The 22,314-nt window shown below is 34.9% G+C and overlaps 2 protein-coding genes across 3 annotated transcripts in view; one reads left to right on the forward strand and one right to left on the reverse strand.

Annotated features, from left to right (window-relative positions):
• LOC110372982 (neuropeptides capa receptor) overlaps positions 1 to 6,408 on the reverse strand; it is a 101,561-nt gene extending 95,153 nt beyond the window's left edge. For both annotated transcript variants that reach the window (XM_021330037.3, XM_021330036.3), the window contains exon 1: positions 5,891 to 6,408. In XM_021330037.3, the coding sequence (XP_021185712.3) occupies positions 5,891 to 6,191 (301 nt within the window). In that variant the 5' untranslated portion in view covers positions 6,192 to 6,408. The remainder of the gene's footprint in view (positions 1 to 5,890) is intronic.
• A 467-nt stretch (positions 6,409 to 6,875) lies between these two features.
• Positions 6,876 to 20,505, forward strand: LOC110372952 (histone acetyltransferase KAT2A). The gene is made up of 20 exons (XM_064039410.1): positions 6,876 to 7,129; positions 7,443 to 7,621; positions 8,044 to 8,173; positions 9,015 to 9,160; positions 9,901 to 10,125; positions 10,293 to 10,342; positions 10,750 to 10,915; positions 11,379 to 11,517; positions 11,849 to 11,929; positions 12,367 to 12,530; positions 13,355 to 13,487; positions 13,771 to 13,843; positions 13,925 to 14,000; positions 14,481 to 14,625; positions 15,680 to 15,840; positions 16,444 to 16,521; positions 17,363 to 17,485; positions 17,760 to 17,850; positions 18,281 to 18,407; positions 19,182 to 20,505. The coding sequence occupies exons 1-20, from the start codon at positions 7,045 to 7,047 to the stop codon at positions 19,246 to 19,248; spliced, it is 2,439 nt and encodes an 812-aa protein (XP_063895480.1). The 5' UTR covers positions 6,876 to 7,044; the 3' UTR covers positions 19,249 to 20,505.
• Positions 20,506 to 22,314: the final 1,809 nt, after the last annotated feature.

Here is a 22,314-nt window from a genome sequence, read left to right on the forward strand (position 1 = left end):
CTAAATAAAATATCCAAATAGCATATCGAAACACTAGGTAAAATAAGATTTATTTAGGTCTGCTTTACTACTTTAATAAAATGTTATGGGTAACTTCAATTTCGTGGGTCCTTGGAAATCTCAAAAGGAGATCTAGGTATACACAATTTACACATGATGACACCGTGGTTTCTTAGCGAATTCCGTAGCGGAATCCCGTTCAGGCGGACGATTTTCGCATTGAAAGGTTCTCATGTATTTCAAAGAAGTTATAAAAACAAGAGATCAATCGATTAGTATGAATCGTCAAAGACAGACATAAGATACAATATCTTGGTTGGTAGAACCACTTCAATTTCACCAATACTTTAAAATATAACTTGCATTAGGTATGTTTTATACCTACGGCTCATTTCCATACACGATAAAATGTGAAAGTCATAACTTTACCAGTAAATTAGCCAGCACTCTTTCACCCCCGGTATCAAACAACGTCACAAACACAAGCTCAACAAGTTGTATGAGCAAAATTAAGCCCAAAAACAAACTTTATAGAATCAGACATTGTTTGTTGAAAACAACACGACTTTGAAGTACCTAACACGAGGATAAACGATGAAAAGATAAAAGATTAAAACTTAAATGGAAAAGAAATTCCATTGAGAAAAATAACGACTTTCAAACTTCGCAATAGACTGAAAACCTTTTACGAAATAAAGGTAAGGTAAGGTGTCGTAAATTGCTTATTATTGATTTCAAATTTTCAAACTATACAATAATAAATAGGTACCTAACTATTCAGGCCGGTTGGACTGCACCTTAACATAGTTAAAAAAAAACGCCTTTGTCATATTGACTTCTATTTTGTTCTGTAGCTGTACGTAAGTAGGTATTGCTAATTTTACATAATACTATATATAAATGTAACTCTGTCCTTTCGGAAACTACTAATGTACCTAAGGACACAACTGGCCTTGAGCCTGAGGCTACTTTGTATTCAGGTGCGAGAAGTAGGTAGTTCCTTTGGGAAGCAGATGGAACCACGAAACCTACTTTATAATTTACAATATTATACAATTAATTATCATCATCTAGCCGAGCCTTTTCGTAACTGTGTTGGGGTCGGCTTCCAGTCTAACTGGATGCAGATGAGTAGGTACCAGTATTTGACCCAATACCCATAGATGAGAGTGGAATATGTACCTCTATTATACAATTAAATTTACAGTACGTATTAGCTCCTATGAACAATATTGTTGAAAACTCCAATTTGCTCCAATTTTGTTGAAAACCGTACCTAATTAAAATCGGTTGGCATTCATAAAAATTCATTTTATCAAAAGAAGCCTGAAATACATAATTCAACCTGACCGCATGAAGTCAATTTTGATGTAAGATATTAATAAAATGAAGCCCACAGTAAGACGCTGGCAGTTTAAAAATAAATTCTTTCATAAGTAAAAGTACATCATTTCGTAGAGGTCCAAAAATAAAAATGTAAACCCAGTTTGTTCTATAAATAAAAAGCTGTACTGTAAGAAATGTTGTTTTTTTTTTCTGAAAGGACCTAAAATGTATAAGTTGGTTATTTAAAAAAAGTTAAACAAATTCATGTTCCTAAGCAGATTCATTATTACAGAGGTCAATTTTATTATATTTTACTAGTTATTTTAAACCGAAATTATAAGCTTAAATAATATTAGAAGATCTTAATTGGATCATTCATTTCGCAGCATCAAAGTTGATTAAAATTGCGGTCAAACTAATAGTGTTCAATTTATATTTCCTTTCTAAAAACTAAATTCATTAATCTCGGTTTTGGGCTGTTATGAATAAGTAACCAGACATTCGTTACTTATGAATATTACATAACGAAAATGGAAAGACAGATTTCGATGTTAGGTACCTACTTTAATGCAAATTAACTTGGATCTTCCCTACCCTAGTTACTTCGCTCATTATAATATGACATTCGATGAGTACTCGTTTAACCCTTCAAGCTGAGATTCCTCATTCCACGAATTCGACGAATTCCCAATATCCTAAAATATGAGTAATATTTTGTTGCTATAGTAATAATAGTTTTCTGAGTAATAACTTCAGAGTAATTCTGAAATCTCAAAAAATCATACCTATAATCTTCGACTGCCCAATTTCAAGAGCATTTTTTCTCAACTATGTTGGGGTCGGTTTCCAGTCTAATCGGTCGCAGCTGCGTACCAGCGTTTTACAAGGAGCGACTGCCTATCTGACCTACTCAACCCAGTTACTCGGCAACCCAACAAATACTCTTTAGTAAGACTGGTCCATCATATTCATCATTTTATGAAATGTGTTGCCATATCTAATTGCCTTCACTTATATGCTAGCACTATGGTCGTAATTACCTCGCTACGTATCAATCAGTAGAGCCTATAATCTTTTTTTTTTTGTCTTTTTTCGTTAGCCTGCCGAGCTTCTGTTAATTAATTGGATCGGATTTCTGAATTGGATTGCCTATCCATTCACTTATTACGTGTGATATGTTCTGAGCCATCTGTCAACTACATTTACGATACTTCACTTATGATAGTTATTTTATGACCTACACTTTACCAAAATTATTGTTTTTGTTTATGGACACACATCTGTGGCCACAAATATGTACACTAACAAGTAACAGGTATTAAGTCTCATTTTTAATAAATAATTTTGTATCAATTTAGATTTTATCCGGTTTTTGTATCAATATAACTTCAATACCGAAGCTGGACCATGTTTCAGCTTTCTTTTACGTCTACAACTTTAACACAAAAAACATCAATTGATCCATTCGATTTATATTAAATCCGATTAATAGTATTTTTGTTATACTTTCAAAAGAACATTGGCACTTTAATTTCAGAGTTTTGGACTTATCATGTACAACCGGACACCACAAATATATTTTATTAAACATTAATTGCTTGACCCCAACTAAGCTGGGAAAAGGCTAGACCAATAATTTTCTAGAAATCACACATGCGTATTATGTAAATAACTACATGTAGGTACCTAGAAATCTCATCTACAAACAACCCTTTATCTTTACCTGTACCCCACTTAACGTTTTACATTAATTACAAAGATTAGCCTACACCTGCGTAAAACATGACCGTTTTTGGGCGGTTGGTTAAAGTTAAGCTTGTTTAGACATTCCTAGAAAACATTATTGTATCTACCGTGAAGTTAAAGAAATGGCTTGCAAATACTGTCTCGTACGCGACAATTGAATTTGATGGAAAAGGAATAGGAATTGAAGGTCGGAGAGTAATTCGGTATATTTATATAGGGCATTATTTCGTTCGTAGCCTGGATTTTTGTTCTATTAATGGCGGTAAGCCTGTCCAGAGTATCCACTCTTATAAAATTACTGGTGAAAAATGGTTTATATAACTCTAGACGAGAAAAAACGTGATATTATGTTATAATGGAACTTGGAAATTGCGATAATCTCCCTTTAAATATTCCCTGCCTTTACCTATAATAAAACCTTATGCAAGAGGGGAGGTTTGTTTATGGTTACTACGCTCTATGTAAAAGAATAGTTAGTAATGAAGCTTTCTGGCGCCAGTGACGTTTCTAGACGCTACCTTCACTTGCGTATGGCATATAAACTGGGGCCCGATTCTGCTAATTTTACTCAAGCGACATACGATTCATATCCGACTGAGATCCAATCCCGACTCAATTACGATTGAAACGTATGTGGCATTCCGTTTTTTTTTCTTGCTGCCGCTGGTTTGATAAATGTCTAACTATCATGGTCCTAAAGATCTACTAGTTAGGTAAGCTATGTCATGAAAAATGATTTTCTAATACTCTGCAAGTACCTACATTCATACTTTTAGAAATCGCTCTTCGTCTTTATTTGAGTGTTAAATCTAAAAAAATCAAGAATTAATACCTCAAAAATCTATTGGTTAAAGTAGGAATTTATAATGGAGAAAAGAAATAAGTTACGTTAGTTTAACGGGTTCGATTACCACGTCGTTAAGCGAAGACATAACTCTGTACAATGGGCTAATTTATAGTTAGGTTCTAGGTATTGTTAATCAAACCCACTATCATTTTCAGGTATACAATATTTCTAGAGCGAGTTCAAAGACCTAACATAGGACCAAGTATCCCTAAATAGTATAAATCTTGACATATTTCAGGTATCCAAAACTAACGGGTTTGGGAAATGATCCATATTATAGCCCCTTGGGCGATGTTGACACGGATTTCTGCTACCCAGATCGGCACTTACATAGAACTATATATATATTCTATCTGAGCCGAATTTATGAATCCCCAATGAGTCCTTGTAAATGGGGGTGGATCGGTGTAATTTAAATTCATTAGCTCGGTTCACTTTATACATTGCTACCTTCCTTCTATGTCCTATACAATATTTCCTAGACACTTGAGTAGATACATACCTGCATCTACACTGGGCATGCCCAAAATGATCAGTTACGACTCAACCAACGAGGCGTTCTTTAGCACATCTCGAGTCGATTTTTGGTATACCTAAGAAAAATGGGCTTGTTCCATAGGAAGCGTATATCGATAAAGTAACGTTCCTCATTAATGCGATTAATGCTCAATCCTTCTCCGTGAGAGAGGAGGCCTGTGCCCAGCAGTGGGACGATAAATAGGCTGTAACTAACTAACGTTCCTCGTCCCCTGAACACCCGCAATTCGGTGCGCTACTTAGATTTTCCGTTATGGCATCTCCGCTAGTAATTTTGTTTTCTATGGTATGTACCTATCTACCTTACAAGCTACTGATCGTTCGCAAAAGGATTTGTTCAGGCTGCTATTGTACCTAACCTATTCACATTTAGGTAGAAATTGGAACCACCTGTCATCTGGCTGGCAATGTAACTTCAACGAATAAGAAGAAAATAGGTAATAACAGAACCTGAGAGGCACTTAACTAAAGCGGCATCCACGATTGTTACCAAGTCGCAGCCTTTGTTAAAAAAACACTAGAGGCAGTCAGGTGAAATTGAAAGAATCTTACGCAAAGATTCTTTACGTGATTTAAACCTTACTCGATAAAATAAAGAAAAAGTAATGGTAAAAGTAGGCGATATTCGTTTTTATACATGAAAAAAATGTAACAGCGTCTTCACACCAGCTTTCTTTTCGCTCGGATTGTACGGCCAGTACCTACATTATTGACAATTTAACTACCGATGATGTCTATATTGAAATCGCACGTAGGTATACGTTCGATTTCTTTTTCGGTGTGAAGTCACTGTAGAAAGCACTTGAAGATTACATTGCTTTACTCAATAAATTAAGAGAATGGTGGCTGTAGCAGTAATCAATCAAATCAAACAGATTCGAGGAAAATAAACACCTTCGTTCAAAATGGATGATAAAACTGATTTCAGTCATAAATCATACAATTTTGTATGTTTTGGTTCATGTTCCTGCGAAAAGATGTAGCGTAAGCAATATGCAACGTAGGTTAATTTTGATTTTAATGCAGTCATTATACATTTTCAAACGGACCAATCCGCATTGAGCAAGGGATTAACGCTCAATAATTCTGTGTAAGAGGAAATCTGTGCCCAGCAGTGGGACGAAAAAAGGCTAAAGACGGGTACCTACTTACCTATATAATTTCGCAGATTTTTAAACATGTGTCTTATGTCAAATTTACATTTCATCTTCATCAGTTAAGATGCAACCTTTTATAGTACATCGTTTAAATTAAAACATAGTCAGAAGTAGAAAAAAAATATTAATTAAAATTATAAAGAACAAAATATACATTCCATTTGCAATTTTTTACAATTCGAACATCTGTACTACTCTTCAAATTGACTACGGGCAAAACTCTTCAAAATGATTAACTATTTATTATAATTTAATCCATATAGGCACAGTTACTCACCAAACAAAAGAAGCAACAGATCACTAACAGCCAAACTGAAAAGATAATAATTAGTCGCCGTATGCAAGCCCGGGTGCTTCACTATCACCACACAAACGCACGCATTGCCGATCACACCAGTCAGGAATATTACCACTAAAATAACACTAATGGGTACTATTTCCTTCAAAGGTAAACGTCTAGACCCCATCAACCACCATAGCATTTCTTCCTCACTACAATCGAAATGCGACAAATTATTGCACCGATTAAAAAAATCGTCATAAGTCTCGTTCCCACGCAAAAATAATTTTGATTCCATTTTTGAAATCGCTCTTTATAAAAACTATTTTAGAAAAGAAAAAAAAACACTAATTGTCTACTTTTTATTCACTAAATATTGTTCTTATTTTATTTATTGTAATTTATAGTTATTTGTAAACATACGTTTACTATCATCGTAGGTACAGAATGATATTACGAAAAGTTGGTATTATTCTAACCCACAGAGAACATGTCCGATTCAACCGGATTCTCGCGCGCACTGATACAGCTGTACTGAAACTTCCAGGATAGAGAACCGTATCTAGAGAAGAATATATGCATTTATATTTTGCTTAGGTATCCAGATTTTGGATAGCATCTCGAAAAAAAAGAAAATAACGGAAAAGCTTAGGAAAAGTATAATTAATAATCGATTAATTATTATGATTGGTTTCCATTTTTATCAGCATTTTTCTTATATTTTTTATTATAATCCTGTAGAGGATTTGAATAGTATATAAGGTTAAGAGTAATTATTTTATAGTATTTTAAGCAATTTCCAATTTTATTTCTTTAAATAAAAAATTCTTTACGTTTTTTATTTCAAATCTCGCGCTTTTATTTTCCCGCTACACGTTCTCGACGTCACAAATAATAGAGGTGCGCCACCAGTTTAGTCGATTTATCTGCCATTTTAGTCTATGTCATCATTCCCAAGCCGATTTTTTTTTTTATCTGTGAAGTTTCCGCCGCGCCCGCAAACTTTCACAGATAACAAACGTCAAACATTAGGATTTTCGAGAAATAAAATCAATAAAATAGTGAAAATGAAATCCGTGGCAATGTTTTCGCTATAAATAACGTTAAAATCGTAACGGCCTTAGCAGGCATAAAGCCACGAAGCATTTATTATGTCTTCTCAACTCAACGACGAAATTGCGGACATAGCTATGACAAGCACTGAAGCAGATTCTTCGCAAACACACGGGCACGAAGGTAAATAAACAATTTGCAATTATATAATAACAACAAACAATTTCTTATATAGTAAATTACAGCCGGTAAGTAATAGTAATTTTTCGAATATCTCATGTTCAATTACGGTGTGCAACTTGTAGAAGCTTCATCTATCTACAATAACTTCTGGTAACATATTTGTAAATTTTAAAACAGGGTTTCTACATTTTGATTCTAAACTTAATCTTTAGAACCTTTCTGTAGCTACAGCAGTCATGTTGCTCCCTTAAAATACACTTAATTAGAACATTGTATACCAATTTACAGAGTTGTTAAAATTCTTATGTTTTAGCCACATCAAGTGTAAATGCCGACGATGCGTCCTCAAGCAATGCTGCCACTCCAGCTGGCAGTGAAGGCCAGGCCTCCAGGCAGTCAAACCTTCAACGCATACAACAGAGGAAGCAACAAGTCTACAACTGGCCGCATAATAAGAAGTTACTCAAACTGGCCATTTACTCGGAATGCCAGGTAACTTGTTGTTTGAAACCGATTGTTCTGGAAATCATACAATTTTGAAGTGCCTTTTGTCCTAGATTTCAAATTTAGTAAATGTATTTTTAAAAACATTTATATACTTATTGTTGTTGCAAATAAAACTACCAATGATTTACCTTTGACCCGGATTTGTTATGTTCTAAAAACCTAAATTAATTTTGCATAAATGAGCATAAACACTGTTGAAGTAACAATAACAAGTAACACATGTCACATGATTTAGTTAGTTACAGCCTATTTATCGTCACACGCTTTTTTGCTGCAATTCTCGTATTTTATCAATTTTACAATCCAACATTGATTGCAAGCTGTGATTAATTCTAATGAATTCAACAGAATTTTATTTTGTTTAAACTTCCAAAAATGAAATCTTACCCCATCCATTTCTCAATCAGACACCAGACTGCTCATGTAATGGCTGGAAGACACCTGCTCCTCAGCAGACAGTGAAAGGAAACCCCCGGGCAGACAACCAGCCTCTAGCCAGCTTCAATGATCCTTGTCGGAATTGCACCCATGTATTAGGTTTGTATTTTTAATAAATGTTTATTACTTGCAAAAGAAGTATGGCATGTTTTGTGTATAGGTTACTGTAAAAGCTCAAACTACAGTAAATCTTAATATTTAGAGTAAGTCTTAGTATTTACTGTCATGAGTTTGTTAAAGTAAGAATTTCTAAAAATGGGGCTATGGCTCCATTAGTCGTAAAAAGTAGAGTTCTTACTTACATATTGCTCGAATAGCAATTGCAAGTCTTGCTGTATGGTTAATACAGTGACCTTTTGCTATAAAGTTTGACTTTTGACAAAAAGGCCCAAATTAAATAAACTGATTTCACTTTGACTGTTTCCCAATTTCATGATCCATTAAAAGCAGTCACTACAATAATAATAGTAAGCCTTTATTTCAGATTTTTTACAAATTATTGTTTACAAAATGTTTGTTTTATTTCAATTTTAAATAGTATCGCTTAATTCAGAGTGCCTTCTAGCAAAGGCCTCCTCCAGCTCGATTCCCGGGTCAGCCCAAAATCGCTTTGTGGGTTTTCTTAAATCTTTCACAAAGTAGTCTGGAAGTTGGTGATTGATTCACCCGTGCATCGGAGAGCACGTAAATGTCGGTCCTGCGCCTGATCTCTTTCCGGTCGTGTCGGATTGCCATCCCATCGGGTTATGAGAGTGAAGGAATAGGGAGTGCATCTGTGTCTGCGCAAATGCTCGTGGACTATAATATGTCCTGCGCAGCTGGCTGATCTCCTTAAATGAGAACAGCCGCCGTGGGCGAAATCGGCCGTGGACGCCATTATCCATCCAGACAAGCTCTTCTCCAGAAAAGCAGTCACTATAAGAAATGTGAACATTTCCAGAGAAACATGTGACCCAACTGCAAGGGCTGCCAGTGGCGGAGGTGAACCGACTTCTCGGAGCAGTGGTCGATGTGGAGAACATCTTCATGTCCATGCACAGGGAGGATGACCATGATACCAAGCGGGTTTACTACTATTTGTTTAAGGTAATTACTGCTTTTATTAACCTTTACGTTACAATTTGTATGAAAAATATGAAATATGACGCCACTGATTTTTCATATCAACAGAAAAATACACTAATGTACAGTAAACTGTACAGTACAGTACAGTAAACTGTTCATTAGTTAAATTTAATATATTTTTTTCCATCAAAACATTAAATGAAAGTGTTATATTTTAAGATACTTTGCCAAATCAATATGGTAAAGTATTTTATTTTGGACCTAGTACTAATTGACCCAAGATTTGAAGACCCTATTGTTGGTTATTCAATAGACTAGTTGATTATTATTATTGTAAACAACAAGACTTGTTGATAATTGTAGACAACTATCACTTTTGTTTTGTTCTAAGATGTGAAAAGGGTCCAGGGGTAAAAAATTAAAAAATTGGTATTGGCAAAGAGGTATTGGGTTGCCCGGTTAACTGGGTCGAGGAGGTTAGGCAGGGCAGTCGCTTCTTGTAAAGCACTGGTACTCAGCTACATCCGGTTAGACTGGAAGCCGACCCCAACATAGTTGGGAAAAAGGGTTGGACGATGGATGATGTGAAAAAGGTCCAGCAAACACTGACATTTTTGTCAATGATCAATTATACAAGAAATCTATTTTACAATTGTTAAGAAAGAATAATACAACAACAAAAAACACCACACTAATATACTTGTTTCTTTCTAATTTTTTGTCAATTTAAAATATATTTACATGATAGGTCTTCCCCACAGATACTCCGCAAATGCATCCTCACTCGATCCCACCCCCGTATCGAGGGGCCCTTAGGCCAGCCTCCCTTCGAGCGTCCCTCCATAGCGAAGGCCATCACTAACTTCGTGCTGTACAAGTTTAACACCTTACCGCAGAGGGAATGGCAAACCATGTACGACTTGGCAAAGATGTTCCTCCATTGTTTCAACCATTGGAACTTTGAGACGCCCAGCGTTAGGAAGTTGGTAAGTTTGTTTAGAAATTGTATCTAAAGAAATGTTATAAAAAACATTGAAGGCTCCAAAAGTACTAAACTGATTTGAAAAATTATTATAATTAAATATTTTATCATATATTTAGAGGGGGGATTTATCTATACCTAATGTAATATTTGTTTTTAATTTAATTTCAGCAAGTATCAAATCCTGAAGACATATCTGCATATCAAATCAACTACACAAGGTACGATTTTGCATTTAGCGCTTTTAAGTATCAATCATTGATTTCTCCGGATATTCCTATTGGCAGTAAAAAGCGATTGATATCACAAAAATTCTCATGTCACCTGTCAAATTAAGTAAAACAAATTGTAAATCTATAAAAGTTGAACTTAGAGACTTTTCTCCTTATTATAGTAATCACCAGATCTCCGAGTCAATGAGAGTTTTCAAATGCCAAAATTTTTTCATACAAACTTGTAACAATTCCACTCCATTTATTCTTCTCTATCCAAGATATATATAAACAAGATAAAACCACTACGTTACTTACTTTAATTATTTCTTAGAACAAAAATGTGAAAATTGGTGTACCTAATAAAGTATATCATCTATCTACTATCTCTCTAAATCTGTTATACCAACTTCCAGATGGCTAGTATTCTGCCACGTGCCCGCGTTCTGCGATTCCCTCCCGCATTACGACACTTCCCTGGTCTTCGGGAGGACGTTACTCCGCGCAGTCTTCAAGTCTGTGTGCCGACAGCTCATGGACAAGTGCCATTCTGAGAGGGACAGGATGCCGCCTGAGAAGAGGGTATGTGGATAAGTTCTTGTAGAGTACACCATGTTAAACTTAACCTCTCATACTTAAAGTATGAGTGAGTATAACTTTTCTAAGTTTGTATTTACTTTCTAAGTATATGATCTTATTAACTGTGTTTAAGAGGGCATGCTAAACTGTAGGTCCTTGCTGTCATTTAACATTATAAAACGACGTTATGTGTAGTCAGAAGCTAGTAAGTCTGACAACCAGTCTTGCCAAGAGGTATTAGGTTACCCGGGTTGAGGAGACCTGACAGGCAGTCGCTCCGATAAAAACCTGGTACTCAACTGTATACGGTTAGACTGGAAGCTGACCCCAATATAGGTGGGAAAAGGGCTTGGGAAAGGGAATGTTAAACTTTGAGATTTATTTATTTGGATACTATGACTATTAAATGAAAGATGCGTCAACCAAGGAGTGTATAGGAGTTCAATCGAATAAGTACTATTTCCAGGTGCTAGTTCTGACACATTTCCCGCGGTTCCTGGCATTGCTTGAAGAGGAGATATTCAGCGCCAACTCTCCCATCTGGGATCCCGAGTTCAAGCAGATCCCGCCCAACCACCTGCAAGCCATATTCGATAATAAGAACCGTGAGTAAAAACATTATTGAACTAACCTAACCTAATCTTCGATAAATTATAGATTGCCGACTTATCGAGGAAATCTATTTTTATCCGGATGCATGAAACTGCAGACAGAAACTATGTAGTAATATATGTTCAATGATGAATTACGGTCTTGTTACATTTTATGACGTAACCACTAAAAAGCAGACCTAATCGCCGAATTCGTTTTTGCGATCATTTTTTTTATAAATTCAGAAAAAAACTACAACCCAATAATATTTATGATGTTTTTACATTTAACATTGTAACAGAATTAATATTTTTTATGTCAAGCATGTTGTTTATTTGTTATCAGCGGGTAGACGAGGCGAGTTCGAGCGTGTTACAGCTTCAGGCGATAGCAAAGATGGTTTCACTACAGTTACTCTGTCTTCAGGTAAGTTTCGTAATAAAATTGTGATAGTATGTTTTCTTTGTCGTCAAATGTTTCTCTATTCATTGATTGAACCTGATCTTTACCATCCTGACTCAAATAATAAATGCTAAAGTTATTCTTGTGACTGTCGAGCTTACACGCCCAAAACGACTATCTTGGGGATTCTCTAATTTGGAATGATTATTTAATAACTCAACTTTTCAGTCCATTAACGATATTGATTTTCGGAAGAGTCGAGTTTTTGAATAATACGAAATCCTAATAGGGATATAGCTAAAAATTTGTTGAGTTATAAAAGCTCCGAAATTGTACCTCAGTCTTTTGAACAGATTTGAAAAAAATGCTGCACTGTTAGGAAGCTAGCTACTCTATCCTCAAATGACAGCTAGTTTACGATATTTTATACTTAATTAACATCTTCTTTATTACAAATACAGGTACAATAAAAACGGAAGGTGGCAAGCGAAGTAACGAGTCGTCAATCGGCACAGCGGCTAAACGTCGACGTATCGCCGACGACAGCGCGGACGACGTGAGCGAGAGAACTGTGGCCGACATCGTGGCCACCATCACCGACCCTAACTATATGTGCGGACCTGATGTAAGCAGAGTACACAGATATATTGTAATATATCGGGTGTGTCGTTCATAATCACATTAAATGAAATGCGCTAATATACTGGTTTATATATGTCGATTAACACAAAGAAAAAAACTTAAAAATAAAAAAATGAATTTTTCAAACAGAGTAAGTAGAATTAAGATGTGCGAAAATTAGAACACCATATAAAATTCAGTCATTACAAACAAACAACTGAAATTCTCCCTTGAAAACTGACAGCTGTCAACTGATCAAAACTTTCGATACTCCTAGCTTTATCTCTATTTTACACATGATGTTGTAAATTATAAAAACGAAAAATGACTCCTGTGGCTAAACCACTGAATGGATTAGGTTATTTCTTTTACAATTCGCCATAGAATATCATAAAGTATATGCGACAGAATTTAATGTGATTGTGAACGACACATCCGATATACACTATACATATTGCTCGTGACCTTTTGGGCAAAGTAATACAAACATATTTAATTTCAATTTGTTTATTGTTATTGCCATTTAACTTAAATAAACTAAATATTAAACCACTTAACTTAACCACTAAACCAAAACATGATATAAAAACCAAAAATCAGTTCCTAAAACAGTATTTCGTCTTTTACCATCCAACTTCGATACAAATTTCTCTTCAAAACCTAACAATTGAAACATGTAATGGTTAAATTTCCTCAACATTACGATACACATAAATACATTCTCAAGTTGAAAACCTTTTTTCCAAACAGGTTGAAAACAGCGCCATGAAAAACGAGATCAGGCTTTAGTTATTTATAAATATAATTATTATGTACTGTACATTTCAGGCTTTATTCCAAATGCAAGCTCCCCGCGACGAGGCGGCCAAGTTGGAGGAACAACGCAAGCTGATCGAGTTCCATGTCATCGGCAACTCACTCACCGGACCTGTTAATAAACAGACCATGCTGTGGCTTATAGGTAACATCTATACTTATATTATAAAGAAGGAAATTTTGTATTTTTTGTAATGGATAAACTTAAAAACTCCTGGACCGATTTTAAACATTATTTCACTGTTAGCCTTTATTTTATCCCGGTCCGGGCAGTAGTTCCCACGGGACGCTGCTGAAACCGCGGGAAAAGGGCTAGTACTTAATAAATATCCATTTAACAAGTTAATAGTGTTGTAATAAAAACAATATGGCGTCGCCCCAACAACTCGTATAAAAAATCCGTCTTAATACGAATTTATTATTTCCAGGTCTTCACAACGTATTTTCTCATCAGTTGCCGGAGATGACCAAAGAGTATATTTCTCAACTAGTTTTCGATCCGTAAGTTTCAATGTTCTTAAATCACGACATCTTGCATTATTAATAAGCACCATGTTAAATTTGTACTTGTTTTTTTTTCAGTAAGCACAAAACGTTAGCTCTCATCAAGGAAGGCAGGCCTATTGGCGGGATTTGCTTCAGAACTTTCAGTGCACAGGTATGTTTCATATATTAAGCTTGCTGTATTTGGTTGCATACAAGATAGTGCAACTGTTTTATAAGATGATGATGAGTGAGATATTTTAGGGTTTCTGCGCGGTGGCTTTACAAGACAATTGTTTATTGATTACTGCTAAATTACGGCTCCTTAACACAAAAAAATATGTTATGCTGATGCAGAAGCTATATATTACTGTCAAGTTCTATCAAAATCCTTTCGTTCATTCAAGTACAATGGAGAAACATACATCCAAACCCACATTCATTCACTATTATAACATAAAAGTATGTCTATTTTTATTTCATTGAGCTGTGGTAATATTTTTTTTTTTTTAGTATTAATATATAATTGTTAGCAAATATTTACATTAATTTCAAAAAGTTAAAATAAACTTATATATACATATATACAACTTTAATAAATTAAATAAATGAATAATAAGCTTAACATAAAATAATTAAAATATGAACATTTCAGGGTTTCAGCGAGATAGTGTTCTGCGCGGTGACGTCTAACGAGCAGGTGAAGGGCTACGGCACCCACCTCATGAACCACCTGAAGGACTACCACATCCGCAACAACATACTGCACTTCTTGACCTTCGCTGACGAATTCGCCATCGGTTAGTATTCGCTGCTATCTATAATATAAAAATGAATCGCAAAATGTGTTGGTGAGCGCATAACTCAACAACGCCTAGACCAATTTGGCTAATTCTTTTTTTGTTGTGTTTTTTATTGTCAGGAGAAGGTTCTTATGAAAAAAGAAAATAGGGTAAAGTAGAGAAGTCAGTTGACGGGAGCGAAGCCGCGGGCAAAAGCTAGTTTAGAATAAGTATAGTTATCGGCACGGATATTGAGCTCTCGGCGGAAGAGTGGGGATCGCTTTGCGCACTGTACACACAAGGAAATAAACCAATAATCACTTCCGCGCAGGTGAAGGTCAGGGCTCAATATCCTTGCCTATGATTATATATTTCAATTGGTCAAAGTATTTTGATTGATATGATATTTGAATAATTTATCACATTAGACTACTTTTGAAATTAGCAATGTACATCGCGCAGAAATGTTTTTTGGAAAAGTTTTGTGATTCCTGAGCAGTTGAGTAGACCATTTTCTTATTCTGATGCTAATGAACAAAATAACATCAGCTTTTTGTATGTATTTTTTCGTTAAATACTTGCTCTGATAATGATGTTTCAACATATTTACTCGATAATTTTGCGTTGTGAGGAAAACTTTAGTCAAAAATTGGATGGATATAGCGAAAGATGACAGCGGAAACCATGCATGGCTTTTCTGAAAGTCGATGTAGTTATAAATAATGTTATTTGTGCGATGGCGGCAGATAAATATGGAAGTATATAAGTGCAGTAGATGAAAAAAAACCAAACTGAGTCCCTAGTGCGAGTTTTGCAAGTTAATTTTTTCGATGCGAAGATTATCATACCATTGAATCACGTAACACTTATCTTAGAATTGTTTATTTAATCAAGACTGTCATCGGTACTTGGTCGTTTTACACTTGAGCTCACTTTTGCGAGTGTAAGCATTATTAACCGGCAAAATGGATGACGATGTAATATCTAAACCATAGTATACGTCTTTTTATTTCAATAGACTTATAATTACGTATGAACAGTATAATGAGCAGTCTGTTCCCTCGCTCGGCAGGCTACTTCAAGAAGCAGGGCTTCAGCAAGGACATCAAGCTGCCGCGGGCGATGTTCCAGGGCTACATCAAGGACTACGAGGGCGCCACGCTCATGCACTGCGAGCTCAACCCGCGCATCGTCTACACCATGTTCACCAGCGTCATACGCAGGCAGAAGGAGGTATATCCCTACATACTATAAAACAAAGTCGCTTTATCTGTCTATGTCCCTTTGTACGCTTAAATGTTCAAAACTACGCAACCGATTTACATGCGGTTTTTTTATCAGATAGACGGTTTCAAGAGGAAGGTTTATATGTATAATAACACCCATTAAATAGTGAAGAAATATTGTTATCCCGCGCGAAGCTAGGGCGGGTCGCTAGTTCATAAATAAAATAAACTGCCTTACTACAAAAACTTAAACATATCTTCAACACTTGTCTTAAAAAAAGTGTGGCTGCAAAACGAACTTTATTTAAACGTCATCATCTGACATTTTTTAAGACAAGTGTTCAAACAGACGTTTAAAAGTTTTTGTGGTACGACGGTAAAAGTATAATTTAAATCATTGTGAGGAAACTAAGGCCCGAGTCACACCGGATGAATTACAATAATAACCGAAACATGCTCAGTTTTCAAATAGCCAATTTGACTCTGGTCGGCGATCACACCTAAATATGAGATTTTTGGTATTAGAAATATCTTTACAAAATTATTTCAATTGAAGTGAATCTATTGTTATCGTAAATTTATTTTTCTAATACTATAAATTCGTTTTCAGATTGTCAAAAAGCTGATTGATATGCGACAAAAAGACGTCAGAAAAATTCATCCTGGATTAACGTGTTTCAAAGAAGGCGTAAGTAATACATTAATTAAACTATTAACTTTTGCTTTTCATGCTTTTCACCATAATTACAAAGTATAATATAAGTATAGGCAATATCACTACATAATATTAAACAAGACTGTATCCCTATTTCCCGTTATAGGCAACCGATTTTCATGCGATTGTTTTATAGATAGAGTGATTAAAGAGGAAGGTTTATATGTACAACCAGATTCCGCCCGCGGCTTTGCTCGCGTCAAGTTCGGTTATATCGCGTTTCCAAGAGAACTCTTCAAAAGTCCGGGATAAAAACTATTCTATGTTCTTTCTCAATGTCAACACTATCTCTATACCAAATTTTATAACAGTCAGTTCAGTGGTTTAGAAGTCAAAGCGTAACAGACAGATAGAGTTACTTTTGCATTTATAATATTAGTAGAGATAACATACATTACATATGGGGAAGTTATCCCGTGCGAAGGCGGGGCCCTAGTAACCTATAATCTCAAGCGCAATATGTTATAGTGTTGAAGGCCTTTTTGTCAAAACATTCCCGATTATTATAGAGGGCGACGACCCGAAGGATATCTTATTCAACCAGAATTAATTTACATATATGACGGCGCCACCGTCGATGTGTCAACCGTCGATCTGTCACCGGTGGAGCTTATATAAAGCGGCGCGTGCACGACTCGGGTCATTCGTTCGCCGACCGTTGCCGAGTGCACACCGAACACAAATTCCTGATAAATAATTGTAGTGTAATACTGTGTTAATTGGAATAAACCAAGTGATTGTGTGAGAACCCCTTTGTTTTATTTAACGATGTCGGATCCTGACGCCGACATATACATTGTCGTGACGCCCTCAGGTCCGCAGCATCCCCATGGAGTGCATCCCGGGGCTCCGCGACACGGGCTGGCGCTCCGCCCCGCGCGGCGCCGAGCCCGAGCCGGAGCCCGACCCCGCCAGCCTCAGGAACATACTGCATGCGGTAACTATGCTCTTACATACGTCGCTACTATACTTCAATCTGGTAACTGTGCTGTTACAAAAAATACGCTTTTACGATATATCAAAGTTCTCGAAAACCTCGTTCCGTAACTAAATTCGTCACACAAATCCGCAAATATGGTTTTCCATAAACATTGAATATAACTTATGTTACTCTTAGATAATTTTGTAACCCCACAATGAAATATATTTTCAAATCTGAGCAGGATGATTGTATTGCGCAAGGTATACATTTTTTTTTTGTAAATTTTTAGGTAAAGAACCACGCAGCCGCTTGGCCTTTCTTGAAGCCAGTGGACAAATCTGAAGTACCAGATTACTATGATCACATCAAATATCCCATGGGTAAGTCACTATAAAATCTCGTAGTATGAAGTATAAGAAACATATTCTGCTTTTCTATCCTGGAATATAGTTCCTTTTATGAAAATAAATCATACCACAGTAAATTTATCATTTCTAGCTACTAGATATTAAGTTGTCTATTGTTATTATTCGTTTATGCATCATTGGATGATGTATTATTGTTGCCGATATAACAACAAATACTGAAAACTAGAATTAAATAAATATTTTGGGGGGCTCCCATACAACAAACGTATTTTTCTTGTCCGTTTTATAAATAATGGTACGGAACCCTTCGAACGCGAGTCCGACTCGCAATTGGCCGGTTTTTTTAAGTCTTAAGGAATTCAAGCAGACAAACAGTCTCTTCAAGCTTTTATAATATAAGTATAGAAAGAACATTTGACTTACAGTATATTTGTTGTTTCAGATCTGCGCACGATGGGCGAGCGTCTGAAGGCGCGGTACTACGTGTCCAAGCGACTGTTCATAGCCGACATGACCAGGATATTCACCAACTGTCGCCTCTACAACTCGCCTGATACTGATTATTACAGGTAAAACACAATCATCACTATATCATTTGATTATTCATTTGACCCGCGTCTCAGGGGGACTTCTTCCCGTGCCGAGAAAATACTGTTTTCAAAATAAGGATGGACGAGAAGTAGGCTTCATGAAAGTCCTAGATTCATTGCAAAAAAAGTTATCGTTGAAGTCAAAGTCAAAGTCAAAGTCAAAATCATTTATTAAAATAGGCTAATACGATTAGCACTTTTTAACGTCAAAATTTTACATGAATGACAGCACCCCCAAAACGCCCCCCTTTCACCACTTCCTAGTGTTATGGCTGGAAAGAAGAAGCGGTGAAGAACAAACTTCCCAGCAACACAGCTGTCTATTACAATTTAATTATTATTAATTTATTTTACAATTATACAATTCAATTTCAATTTCATCAATTATTAATTTAAAACACCGAAAAATACAAAATAAAATAAAGCACTTTTATTCCACTTCAGAGTTGAAATATCTGATAGTATAATCGACTATCGGTAAAATTGACCCTGAATGGGGAATATAATACTTAATAATACTTATCCATTTTCCGTCGAGTAATTGAAAATTTATCAAATTCTAGTACTCTTATTTTAAACCGACTTCAGGGCAAAGCAGGCTCTCTAACTAACGTGTATGTACGTTTGTCTCATGTGATTATCTCATATTTGTTGTACTGATTTTGATGCCGTTTTTCAGAACAGTATTTCTCAAACTTAGGAGAATGTTTTAGTATATTATTCCTAATGCAACTCTACTTTTGTTCCCATCAGATGCGCGAACACTTTAGAGAAGTACTTCCATACTAAGATGAAGGAGGCTGGCCTGTGGGACAAATGATCGGAGTTCAACTTCGACGCGTTCTTCGCGATCGAGGTCCACACCCCACGCACAGATACACAACTCGAGTAAATAACAACATTATATTTGGTCGTATACAGAAAGAAATCTGGGGCCCGATTCTCCTAAGTTAATAATGTCAAAATTGAATAGAAATTGAATCGCAATTAGCAGTTTTAACCATATCGGGCATACTAAACCAATCGTATTCCAACGACATTCGATTGGTCTGCTATTTTGGTGATTTTGGCCTGTACGGTAGTTTGCTCTACAATCATATTACAATCGTAAATCATTTGCAGGCAAAATAATATATTATCAATTGACAGAAAAGGATAAAAACGTTTATTTCAAAGAAAAAAATGCCGAATGCCACATACGCTTCAATCGTAATTGAGTCGTGATTGGATCTCAGTCTAATGTGAATTGTATGTCGCTTAAGCAAAATTAGGAGGATCGGGCGCCTGCTAGCCGTCGCCACCTACCCGCACTTATCGACGCTGGTCTATTCTGGCAACAGTTACATAAAGCAAGTAGATTAAAGCAACGTAAAGCAAATGTAACTGTTGCAGAATGGACCAGAGTCGATAAGCGCGGGTAGACCGGCTACCATTTTTTTTTTCTATATATGGCCTTTATCAAAAAAGAATATTTGCATATTCATACTATTTTATTTTATTGAAAAAGGAACTCCAACAAAGGACACACATTACATGCATTATTATAAAAAGTTATTTGAAGATTTCTGGTCCTTCAGTTATAGGAGAACTCTGGATTATTACATTCGATTGTATCGCTCGTATTTTTCTTCAAATAGTCGTCGCTCGTATAACCGAACGAATTATCGCGCCGAAAATGAAAGCGCTCTTGCAATATCGCAGAAATAACTTCGTCGAACCTGATGTTTACTTTATGGATACAATAGTAGAAGTATGTAGAATCAAAATTATCTATTGTGTAGCAAATCCAGCTATCTTTAATCTCAATGTCTGATGTTGATATAAGCATGCATGGTAATAATAAAATCTGGCAAAGGACAGAATAGTTTTTTGTCGTGTTGAGGAAAATAATCACCCAATAGTGAAACTTATATACTTACTGTGCACATTGTAGCATAATTTTAATTCTCTCGGTGTTTTACAGTAGTTATTGCTCTTGTAAACATATCTTTTCGAAACTAAATAAATGTCTAATAATACCATCTTTGCCTCAAAACATGTGTTTATTCAACCATTATTATTTGCTCAAATGTTAAAATACTTTTAATGGTAATGAGGAACGGTTATAATGAATTATTTTTGTATTGTAATAACTGGCTTAATGTAATTTTAAAAGTCGGTTTAATAAAATTTTATTACAGCTATTATCTCAATTTTCTAAGTGTTATATTATATATTAGTGGCTCTTCATTAAATGCTGTTAGAAATCACTAAAATATAAAATAAGGTGTTATCATCCAATTATAGTGTTTAGCAATATAAATTATGTTGAGCAAAGTAAATCCCGCCCTTACATTTATTATTTATAACTCTGATTGGTTATATAATATTTTGCAATAAATTCTATCACCTTTCCCAAAGTCCAATAATTAGGAAGTAAACAATCTTTTTATATTTTGCACAAAGAAATAGAGCGTAAAATAATTTACTTAGTTCACAAATTCACATGAATATGTTCATGTGCTACCGACCAATGTAATGTATCTATTTGATGAAAGACTTTCCTGCAGTGCTTTCAGTGAATGTCACTGAAAATTTGCTTATTATGTGGATCATAAATATCATTGGTTGATAGTACTACCTTTTCCTACTGATATGATATCATAGAATTTAGATAAGTTCCTTACTAAGTAAGATGTAGTAAATAATGAAAAGCTTTGTAAATAATAAGACTGATAAGTTTTTTGTTTAACGAAACAGCGAAATATCGCAATTATGTTATTTTAAACGAGTGTATATTGTATATAGTTGTTTGTATTTTATCTCAAAATGTTTTTTTTTTTGGCTTTTGTCTGGTTTCTGTCTAATTGTTATTTTAAAAATATTACAGTTGTGTTGTACCATTTAACTATGACGATCAAACCATAAGCAGCCGTATACTTGCCGAGCATTGGTCACATCGGCGATTTGACGACCGAAAATGGTTTGGTAATTTTTCTGGTTAAATTGTGCAATTCACAGTATAAATGTGATCAATAGCTAATATATTGGCAATGTTAAGATGAAGATTTTTATGTGGAAATCATAAACTTGTATGTTCAGTAGGAACATGTTTAGTTATTTTTGTGCAGCACTTTTGTTGCTTACGGTACCTTTAGTAAATTGTACTTTACTAGTTTCAAATTTATTTATTTTTTTTTTTTAAATGAGTCTTAATAATTTATTTATTCATATATACAAATAACTTTTTACAATAACTTAATAATAAATATATTATGTATTAAATATTTTTATTTATAGTAAGTGTATATATTAGGTAATAAGTTAGTTGTATGTTGTATATATATGTTTCAAATTAATTGTCTGTAGATAAATATTAAATGAACTTTTACCCCATAGGTATATTATTTAAAAAATGTGAAATAAGTGTAACCTTTTGAATTATAAGCCATTTTTAGGCGATATTAGCGTTCGAAGGATTCATATTCAAAGTGTATTTCAATTTTACGAATTCAGAATAGAAATTGTTTCCCGTTATGATACTATAATATCTGGTAAATCGGATTTATCGTTCATATAAAGCTATATAATAGTGAATTTTTAATAATCTAAGTTTTAAAAACTCTAAGTGTATTGTCAAATCAATAGAATAATGGTAATAGATAAAATGTCGATTTGAGATCTTTCTCCGTAGTTTTAAAGTCACATAATAAAGGTTTAAACAGTCGTTTGTGTGTTACAAAGTATCGTAGTTGTTGAATTCACTATTGATCTGGTTTAATACTTTCATGTTAATAATGTATTGGCGTTTCTGTGTCATTTTAGAAGTCAATAAAGTATTTTTTTTCTCTCATATCTTTGCTTTTTTTATAAAGGAATAATTCCTGCTTTCTAGTGAAGATTTAAG

Source organism: Helicoverpa armigera, chromosome 19 (assembly GCF_030705265.1).
Source record: "Helicoverpa armigera isolate CAAS_96S chromosome 19, ASM3070526v1, whole genome shotgun sequence".
Lineage (NCBI taxonomy): Eukaryota > Metazoa > Arthropoda > Insecta > Lepidoptera > Noctuidae > Helicoverpa > Helicoverpa armigera.